This window comes from Hemibagrus wyckioides, linkage group LG08 (assembly GCF_019097595.1).
Source record: "Hemibagrus wyckioides isolate EC202008001 linkage group LG08, SWU_Hwy_1.0, whole genome shotgun sequence".
NCBI lineage: Eukaryota > Metazoa > Chordata > Actinopteri > Siluriformes > Bagridae > Hemibagrus > Hemibagrus wyckioides.
Window position 1 is genome coordinate 25,925,353 of NC_080717.1, and position 11,523 is coordinate 25,936,875.

Consider the following 11,523-nt stretch of genomic DNA (forward strand, 5'->3'; position numbering starts at 1 on the left):
TTAGGTAACACTTAATAATTAAATTATTTTAAAAAATATATACAAAAAATAGACAAAATTGTATTGCATATGTATTTTTTTTTTTACAGTTTTCCTGTATGATTAGAGGAAAAAACTGTTGAAATAATTAATTTAATTGCTTAAAAGTTAAAAAAAAAATATAAAGGTATATTATGTATATATCTTTTTATATACATAAAGTTTTATTTTTATTTATGCAACATTGCCAGAATTCTATATTTGTTTCTTCTTTATGTTATTTTCACTATTCAGTGACCTTTACAGTTCTTGCTCCTGTAGCATGTTCTAGTATTGTTGCCTCCACATTCTTTGCAGATCTTGAGAACACTCTGAAGTCTTTGCTTACAAGCTTTTAGCACAAAGACCTAAAAAAAAGCACCGGATGGAGGATTACGTGTGCTGATATGAAACAAAATAAAGCCCTAGTCCTAGCTAGTATCAGCTCACAAACTATCTTAGCTTGCTTTCTAGATCCGACTTGTTCCGATCACTCGTCAGGTGAAGAAACACTGGGGATTGTTGAGGAGGTTGTTTGTCCTGTAGCTCTGGAGGCAGAAAATCACCAGAATTTGAGCTAAAGTGTTCACAGCTAAAGTGGGACGTGACACTGCATACAGGTGAACATCCTAAAAATAGACACGGTGTTATTTTAGCTAACATTTTGACTTCATGCGTAGTAAATCTGCTCATGTTCCCTCAGCAACAACTCGTTTTTCACCCACGCTGTCCTCTGTGTTTTTTTTCTCGCTTCCTCATGAAATAATTTGTCCGAATGTTAAAAAAAAATAAATTCTTCACGTTCCTTCCAAACTGTTTTTTATTTCATATTTGGGAAGCTTTTCTTAAACGGCTCTAATGTATACAGATACCACGGCTTCTGCTCGGATCTCGGCGTCTCTGGCGGACCTAACATCGTGGAAGATGTCTCATCAGCTTAAAAGCAATCCCAGAAAAACTGAACTGGTGGTCATCCCAGGTGATTCATCCCCAGCCCAGGATCTCGTGAACAGCTCTGTGATCTCCGTTTTTGGCCACTGCTCACACTTTGGGGTAACCCTGGACAATCAACTGTCCTTTTCCTCCCATGTTACTAAAGTCACATGCTTTCTTCCGTACAACATCAGAAGGATTCGGCCATTTCTATCCATACAGGCTACTCAGATGCTTGTTCAGTCTCTGGTCATTTCGAGACTGGACTACTGCAGCTCTCTACTGGCAGGTCTACCTCTGAACACAATCTGTCCTCTACAAATGATCCAAAATGCAGCTGTGTGACTTGTTTTCAACCTGATAGTGAGCAGACCTGAGTGAAGAGCCAGGAGAGCTTCATGCGCTTGTTCCCGGCGTAGCTGCACTCCAGCAGGCGCGGACGTCCGTTCACGTCCACCAGGCACTTGTTATCGTTGTCGTCGATGGTGGGGCTCAAGACGCCGACGCGCAGCTGCCCCGAGCTGGTGTAGTACACGTTCTGAAACAACATTGCGGTGTATTTATCAAATCTCGGGTAAATACAGGAAGGAGGAATGATCAGACAGATGATCATATTACATTTTTTTCATTTAAACATTGTCCAGAGAAGCTTTGATAAAGACGCTTATGCTTTATAAAATGTCATTCATTCCTTTTTGTCTTACGGAATTAAATACACATTGAATGGCGTACATCTTTTATAACATTAGCAGATTCTCAGCACTTGAAGCTTAAGGGCTTTGCTCAAGAGCCCACAGGATTTGACCTTCTCATGACCTTCTGATCAGAAGTCCATCGTCTTATCCGCTGAGCCCGGTGTAATAAAACCTACAGCTACTGGAATTAGAAGAGAATTATTTCCTATTTGATGGACTTCATGAATTTGCTGACTGCAAGCATCCTGCGAGGAAAATAAAGTCCAATCGCAAATCCTCCAGCACTCGCTGTGTGTTTGATCAGGATCAGGATCAGGAACATATGTGTCTTCTTCCCGCTAAACCCAGAATCGATGCTAATGCTTTAATCTATGGCTCTGGTGGAAAACAAGGTGTTTGGGGGTATTTTTTATTTTTTTATCCTCAGGTGCTTTCAGGTTTCCTAGATCAGTAGATTAGTGTACATGAAACGTTTGAGCACTGAGACAGCTCAGGTGATTAAAAATAAATCTGAATCTCTAGCAAAATCCAGGAACATGCAAAGGGTCAGGTGACGTCCAATGAGGTCTGTAGAAGACGGGACTAAAGACTAAGTGAGAAAACAAATGAGGATTGAAAAAAATGGAGTTCAAGGATGAACGTGTGGAAAGGAGTGTCACAAATCGCACTATTTAGAGCCATTCTGAAGCACCATGCATAGTAAAAGTACCAAGAAGAAGATAAAACAGACTTCAAGTAGCTAGAAATAAAAAAAAGCTTTGTTTACATAGTGCAAGAGGGGCGGGGCTAACATGCGCTGATGCTAGATGAGAAAAAAATTCAAGATGGCCGACGAGACGTCTTAGAAACGTCTTTTAAATTATCTCACGTTAAAAGAAAAATGCTGAAACTGCAATATTTCTATAAGGAGGATGGTTTGGGGATCCGTGTATCAAAGACTCAGCTGTTCTTACTAAAAATACACAGAGATATGTTAAGGATTTGCTTTCTGTATTCAGATGCAGTGCGGCTCTCGGTGAGAGCTCCCTCGCCTGACAGATTCGAGTCGATATCGATCTCGGTGTCAGGTAAAGTCACTTCCTGTCATTCTCACAGTAACCTGCTGGTTTTGAAAGAAGCTTTTCAACTATGACACGTTCAGAAGCAGTCAATAACCAGGCTGTACACAGACACTCAAAGTTCAATTCACGTTTTCAACCTGAGAGAGTCATTCAGAGGCGGAGCGTAAGTGTGCGTCGTTCCTATAAAAGAAGAAGAAGAAAGGTGACTCTGCTTCATCGCACCAGCCTGCTGTTGATTATTTTCCTTTAACAGCAAACGTTTTATTCCTGCAAGTGCTCGATGTATAGTTTTATTTATTTATTTTTTCAAAATTATTGGCCGTTAACATTTCATAACACCTCAGCAGGAGAGAATGAAGAGAAAAGAACAGAAGGAAAGGGAAGAGGAGAGAAGATGAGAGGGGAGAGGGAAAAGAAAGAGGAGAGGAGATGAGAGGATAGGAGAGGTGAGGAGAGGAGAGGAAAAAGAAGAGAAGAGAAAAGAAGAGGAAAAAGAGAAGAGGAGAGGAGTGAAGAGAAGAGGAGTGAAGAGAAGAGAAGAGAAGAGAAGAGAAGAGAAGAGAAGAGAAGAGAAGAGAAGAGAAGAGAAGAGAAGTGAAGTGAAGTGAAGTGAAGAGTAGAGATGAGAAGAGAAGAGAAGAGAAGAGAAGAGAAGAGAAGAGAAGAGGAGAGGAGAGGAGAGGAGAGGAGAGGAGAGGAGAGAAGAGAAGAGAAGAGAAGTGAAGAGAAGAGTAGAGAAGTGAAGAGAAGAGAAGAGTAGAGTAGAAAAGAGAACAGAAGAAGAAAGAAGAGAAGAGAAGGAATATTGTTAGAGGATTAAATATTTTGAGTTGTAAATTATGAAGAGTTGTGTTCTTCGTCTACAGATTCATTTCTTTCTCACTCTTGAGACCAAAAACAATGTGTCCAGTGGCACAAAAGAAAACCTTTACAGTCACGGTGCCTTCACTGTATAAACCGTTCTGTCCATCCTTCTGGCAGGAGCCGAGGGAACAGCTGGGCAAAAAAGCAAGACAGAAATAAGTGAATTGAAACAGAAGCCTGTGCAGTCGTGGGTTTAATTTCTGCTTCAGGAAAAGACTCACAGAGTCACAGCTTTTCTCCAGGAAAATAAGTGCCACTGTATAAGAGGGTGAGAGCTAGCTTCCTGTCCACTGACAGAAAAAATGGAGGATAACCAACCCACCAGTGGAAGAGAAATGGACTTATGGAACATTTTCAATCAGTATAAATAAACGAATGATGTTCAGGGTGTGAGTCTGATATAAAACGACTCTGTCGGCTTTCAGTGTGTTTTAGACGTGTTTTTTCCTTGTCGGAGAACCTTACACAGAATTTTACTGGTTGAAGATCAAATCTGAGCTGCTTTTTAGATGAACAAGCACTCGGAGCATCTAAGAGAGCAGAAATGGGTTCGAGATCAACATTTACTGTGAAGATACAAACATTTGTGTGGGAAAAAACAACAGTTTTTCGTTTATTTGGAACATTTCTATGAATATATCACCCCAGTAGGCTTGTGAAAGAGCAGAAATCACTACAAATTCTTAAAGTCCTGAGTGTCTACTTTCACATGAGCTTCATATTAACCTCCACTGTGGAGTGAGACATGACTGAGACACTCCATCTTCAACATAGACACAACAAAAACAGGAGCAAACTCCATTACTTGGCCTATTTTCTTTGTTAAATCATAGCATGCTTTCTTTTTTTAATCTGCTCGACAGCCGGCTATCCCTGAAGTCCCTGTGAATGAAACGATAATAATAATAATAATAATAATAATAATAATAATAATAATAATAATAATAATAATAATATAACAAACAGGTTAATAAAACAGTGATATTCAGCTGCTTTTACCGGTTCATTGTACTGTGGAATAAAATAATAAATAAATAACACATGGTAGAGGAAATGAAATCCACAGGCTGTTCCAGCTGATGAGGATGAGGATGATGGAGTATAGTATGATGAAGGTTAAGATCAGGTCTTTAACACTCTGCTAGGGTTGAATTTCTTTAACACACAAACGCACACATTAACGCCGTTTCCGGGGCGAAAAGACCTCTTTTATATTATGGCGCTCTGAAATTGTGCAAACGTTGGCTGAAAAGCGTCAGCAGAAACGCTTGGCAGCGATGTGTCTCTTCTTCCAGCAGCGTACTTAAGCGTGATATTAGCAGATGTGTGCGTTTCAGCTAAGCGAACAAAATGCTAATGAAGTTTTACAACCTCAGATGCTTCAGTTTTCGCTGATAGTTTACTTGTGGATCGTCGCATCAGTCAGTACAGAGAGAGAGAGAGAGAGAGAGAGAGAGAGAGACTCCAATCTAATGAAAATGAATAAAATCCACATCATTCATATATTCTAAAACTCATTTTTAGCTTATTATTTACGCCCGGCAAACCCGAGCACTCCGGATATGCCGATATTTCCCTGCGTGTTTTTTGCTGATGCATAACCAAACAGCATTACTCACTCACCCGGAGCTCTTCTACGGGAAAATAACGAGTCAGGGTTTATGGATTTTATATTAAGGGAGGGTTTCACTTTTTTTCCTCGCACGTCTCTGAAACGCAGCAATCACCGGAGATACGGCGGAGACATGCAGAAACGCAAGCGCAGCACAATGCGGAGAGCGATAAGGAGCTCAGGCTTCACACCCGACACAATGGAGGGGAAAAAAAACTTCCACATGACATGCAATTAAAGATTTCGCCGTAAAAGTGACGAGTGGATTATGCTGAGTCGTTTCTTTTATTGTTGGCTCGAGTAAGTTCTCCATGACAGGCAGATTATTTAAAGGAGAAAGATTTTTTACACTTTGCCATTTTTCTTTAAAATGGTTGAGTGAGAGAGAATCCGAGTCGCTGAGTCGCAGTATTGAATGTTAAAGGCTTTGTTAAAGAGCAGGAGTAATAATAATAATAATAATAATAATAGGGACATTAATGCAGTTGCAAAGCAGATTTTTCTATGAATAGTTCTAACGTGTTATCGTTCCCATGGTAACACCTCGTTCATACTGACTTGTATGTCTGATAAGCATGTTAAGTGACACGATGTGTTCTTCTGTAAGGAGATGATGTTTATTTAACATTAATGAAAGGAGTCTCCAGTGCCGGTGGTCTGGAACGATCAGAGAATAAGCTGGAACTTTTCCATTTTCTGTTTTCAAACTGTGCATTTCTATGTGTTTTTAGCTGAGAGAGAAAAGAGAGAGACAGAGAGAGCCAGACAGACAGACAGAGAGAGGGAGGGAGAGAGAGAGAGAGAGAGAAAGAGCGACAGAGAGAGACAGAGAGAAGAGAAGAGAAGAGAAGAGAAGAGAAGAGAAGAGAAGAGAAGAGAAAGATGGTGAGCGACACAGAGATAGTTAGACAGAAGGAGGGGTGAGAGCGCGAGGGAGGGAAACAGGGAATGAGACAGAGATAGATAGAAGGAGAGAAGGAGAGAGAGAGAGAGAGAGAGAGAGAGAGAGAGAGAGAGAGAAAGTTAGACAGAAGAAGGGGCAAGAAAATTAGAGGGAGGGACACTGTGAGTGAGACAGATAGACAGACAAAGACAGACAGATAGAGAGAAAGAAAGAAATGGGTAGAGAGACAGAGATAGATAGACAGACAAGAGAGAGAGAGAGAGAGAGAGAGAGTGAAGAGAAGCTGGTGAGGGAAAGATAACTGGGTTGGCATCAAAGGGTATAATCTTGTGCCCCAAGTGCCCTGGAATAGAACGGATGGACGGATGGATGGACGGATGGATGGATGGAAGAAATGTTTTGATTAAACTGAATTTCCTTTTTCACCAGGCATTTATTTATTTACACTCAGCCAGACTGCTTGGGTTCGACAGATTCTCAGCCGAGAAACCGGCACATAATGTTCGATACAATGTTCGATCTTTTATTTTTTTGACAATTCTTTTTAACTTGGACACCTTGCGAAACAGTGATTAAAAAAAGAGTGCATGATGAATAGAGCTGAAACCTTGAAAACTGTGTACAAAAAAAAGTCTTTTGTTCATCTGTTTATATTTTGTAGATGGTCTGAGGTCACTACAGGTTAGAGAAACATCAGTGGCAGGTGATAAAAACGAGGATGAGGAGCGTGGGCGCTAACCTGAGGCGTCATGCCGTGACAGAGGTACAGGATGGGAATGTTGTCCGTGTCTGGCCCCTGATCCACACATAGATCTGGCCTCAAGCTATTCCTCAGCTGCACAAGCAGAAAATACAGAACAGTGATGAGAAAGAGTCATATTATGAATTCACTCAGAATCTTTGCTAATGGCTACTATGCTTTCCTGAACCCTGTGGAGCTCAGCTCCTCTTTGTCCATGACGCAGAGCTGTTAATTACTCTAAAGACAAACAATAATCACGCTGAAGACAAACAATAATCACGCTGAAGACAAATACAACGACAAATCCAGCCTGAACCATGTGTGTATTCATCTTTATAATTAACTTCCAGATTTATTTATTGTAATGAAATTTCCTGTAATGAAATTCTCCATCGGTTCGTCTGTTTTTACTTTCCCACATTACCCATAATGCTGTTCGACTTCCTTCTCATAGCGCTGCAGTGGGATTTAACCATCACTTCAGCTCTAGCTGAGGAGAGCGATGCGGCGGCATCTCTTTAGTCTCTCCAGCTCTTTTACCTGTACGCTTCTGAAGCGTCTACTTCCATGCTAATAACTGTTCAGAGTTATATATCAACATCTTCTGTTGTATTGTGTTTTTGTAAGTCCAGCGTTTTTGTTTCACATCCACACCCTCTATTTCTATGCCGGATTTCTCCTCAGAATGACGTTTACCTCGGCTGGGAAATGATTGCTCTGTTTTTAGGAGCTAATAACTAAACCTGACTGCTATTCCTTACGTGAGATCGTTGACATTTATTTTCATCCTATTAAACTCCAGCACTCCAATAATCCCACGGAAAATGGGAAAGGTCTTCTGATCGATTTGGTGTTTAAAAGCATGAAAGTGTGTGTTTACCTCACCGTAAGCGATGGTGTCAGCGTATGTACGCATTTCACTGTAAATGTTCTTCAGGAACCAGCGGAAGGGCCGACACTGCAGCCTGTCCCTCAGGAGCTTCCTACCACTGATGTCTCCGATGTCAATCCCTGAGTTCTACAGACACACACACACACACAAGTGAGACTCCAATGAGAGAAGTACAGATCACAAAGACCATTAAGGGCCCACTCCTCTATAATATACTGTAGCAGCTACTACCTCCGCCATTTCTGTGTTGCTGGGTTGTTGTACCTGCAGTGGAATGTTCCAGGCCATGTACACATGGTTCTTGAACTCGTCCATCCACACTTCGGCCACTCGGAACGCGTTTCTGCGCACATGAGCTGCCAGGTCGTCTGTGTATGGCTTGTGGGCACGTTCGATGTGAGCTATTCTGGAACAGGGGAGAACCTCCACACTACCCCCACATAGCCACACCTGGGAATACACACACACACACACAAAGAATTATTTCTAAAATAACAAATAATGAAATCAAAATCTGAATTCGGTCTGAAACTCGTCTAAATTTAGAAAAAGACCAGACGACGTTGTTCTGGTCTTCAGCTATCCAATTTGAGTTAACCTATACACAATGTTGCCTCAGATTCCAATGTGGTCTTCTGCTCTTGTTTTCCATCCATCTCTATACTTTACTATGATATATTCCACTCCACTGTACTCCAATCTACTATCCTCCACTCTAGATTTCTATAATATTATACTCCAACTATACTCCACTATAATATATGCTACTTCACTATACTCCACTATAATATATTCTTCTTCACTATACTCCACTCTACTATACTCTACTCCACTTTACTCTAATCTCTGCAGTGTCCAATCTTATCTGCAGGAGCCAGTACTCAATTGAGCCAATCACTGTGTCATCTGTTTATAATATTATACTCCAACTATACTCTACTATACTCCACTATGATTTATTCCACTATACTCCACTATACTTCACTATACTCCACTATACTTCACTATCATATATGCTACTCCACTATACTGCACTCTACTATACTCCACTCCACTTTACTTCACTATCATATATGCTACTCCACTATACTCCACTCTACTATACTCTACTCCACTTTACTTCACTATACTTCACTATACTCCACTATCATATATGCTACTCCACTATACTTCACTATCATATATGCTACTCCACTATACTCCACTCTACTATACTCTACTCCACTTTACTTCACTATACTTCACTATACTCCACTATACTTCACTATACTCCTCTATCATATATGCTACTCCACTATACTTCACTATCATATATGCTACTCCACTCTACTATACTCTACTCCACTTTACTTCACTATACTTCACTATACTCCACTATACTTCACTATACTCCTCTATCATATATGCTACTCCACTATACTTCACTATCATATATGCTACTCCACTATACTCCACTCTACTATACTCTACTCCACTATACTTCATTATCATATATGCTATTCCACTATACTCCACTCTACTACACTCTACCCCACTATACTGCACTCTACTATACTCTACTCCACTTTACTTCACTATCATATATGCTACTCCACTATACTCCACTCTACTATACTCTACTCCACTTTACTTCACTATCATATATGCTACTCCACTATACTCCACTCTACTATACTCTACTCCACTTTACTTCACTATCATATATGCTACTCCACTATACTCCACTCTACTATACTCTACTCCACTTTACTTCACTATCATATATGCTACTCCACTCTACTATACTCTACTCCACTATACTTCACTATCATATATGCTACTCCACTCTACTATACTCTACTCCACTTTACTTCACTATACTCCACTATACTTCACTATACTCCTCTATCATATATGCTACTCCACTATACTTCACTATCATATATGCTACTCCACTATACTCCACTCTACTATACTCTACTCCACTATACTTCATTATCATATATGCTATTCCACTATACTCCACTTTACTACACTCTACTCCACTATACTGCACTCTACTATACTCTACTCCACTTTACTTCACTATCATATATGCTACTCCACTATACTCCACTCTACTATACTCTACTCCACTTTACTTCACTATCATATATGCTACTCCACTATACTCCACTCTACTATACTCTACTCCACTATACTTCACTATCATATATGCTATTCCACTATACTCCACTCGACTATACTCTACTCCACTATACCGCACTCTACTATACTCTACTCCACTATACTCCACTCTACTATACTCTACTCCACTTTACTTCACTATACTTCACTATACTCCACTATCATATATGCTACTCCACTATACTTCACTATCATATATGCTACTCCACTATACTTCACTATCATATATGCTACTCCACTATACTCCACTCTACTATACTCTACTCCACTATACTTCATTATCATATATGCTATTCCACTATACTCCACTCTACTACACTCTACTCCACTATACTCCACTATACTTCACTATACTCCACTATACTTCACTATCATATATGCTACTCCACTATACTGCACTCTACTATACTCCACTCCACTTTACTTCACTATCATATATGCTACTCCACTATACTCCACTCTACTATACTCTACTCCACTTTACTTCACTATACTTCACTATACTCCACTATCATATATGCTACTCCACTATACTTCACTATCATATATGCTACTCCACTATACTCCACTCTACTATACTCTACTCCACTTTACTTCACTATACTTCACTATACTCCACTATACTTCACTATACTCCACTATCATATATGCTACTCCACTATACTTCACTATCATATATGCTACTCCACTCTACTATACTCTACTCCACTTTACTTCACTATACTTCACTATACTCCACTATACTTCACTATACTCCACTATCATATATGCTACTCCACTATACTTCACTGTCATATATGCTACTCCACTATACTCCACTCTACTATACTCTACTCCACTATACTTCATTATCATATATGCTATTCCACTATACTCCACTTTACTACACTCTACTCCACTATACTGCATTCTACTATACTCTACTCCACTTTACTTCACTATCATATATGCTACTCCACTATACTCCACTCTACTATACTCTACTCCACTTTACTTCACTATCATATATGCTACTCCACTATACTCCACTCTACTATACTCTACTCCACTATACTTCACTATCATATATGCTATTCCACTATACTCCACTCGACTATACTCTACTCCACTATACCGCACTCTACTATACTCTACTCCACTATACTCCACTCTACTATACTCTACTCCACTTTACTTCACTATACTTCACTATACTCCACTATCATATATGCTACTCCACTATACTTCACTATCATATATGCTACTCCACTATACTCCACTCTACTATACTCTACTCCACTATACTTCATTATCATATATGCTATTCCACTATACTCCACTCTACTACACTCTACTCCACTATACTCCACTCTACTATACTCTACTCCACTTTACTTCACTATACTTCACTATACTCCACTATCATATATGCTACTCCACTATACTTCACTATCATATATGCTACTCCACTATACTCCACTCTACTATACTCTACTCCACTATACTTCATTATCATATATGCTATTCCACTATACTCCACTCTACTACACTCTACCCCACTATACTGCACTCTACTATACTCTACTCCACTTTACTTCACTATCATATATGCTACTCCACTATACTCCACTCTACTATACTCTACTCCACTATACTT

General features: G+C 39.7%; 1 protein-coding gene across 2 annotated transcripts in view; it reads right to left on the reverse strand.

The window, feature by feature from the left end:
• galnt18a (UDP-N-acetyl-alpha-D-galactosamine:polypeptide N-acetylgalactosaminyltransferase 18a) overlaps positions 1-11,523 on the reverse strand; it is an 88,406-nt gene that overhangs the window by 6,859 nt on the left and 70,024 nt on the right. Inside the window, exons 7-10 of one of the 2 annotated variants that reach the window (XM_058397029.1) lie at positions 7,953-8,171; positions 7,710-7,847; positions 6,827-6,922; positions 1,325-1,489 (exon numbers count right to left, since the gene is read on the reverse strand). In XM_058397029.1, coding sequence (XP_058253012.1) covers positions 1,325-1,489; positions 6,827-6,922; positions 7,710-7,847; positions 7,953-8,171 — 618 coding nt within the window. The remainder of the gene's footprint in view (positions 1-1,324; positions 1,490-6,826; positions 6,923-7,709; positions 7,848-7,952; positions 8,172-11,523) is intronic. The other variant, XM_058397030.1, reaches the window with a different exon arrangement.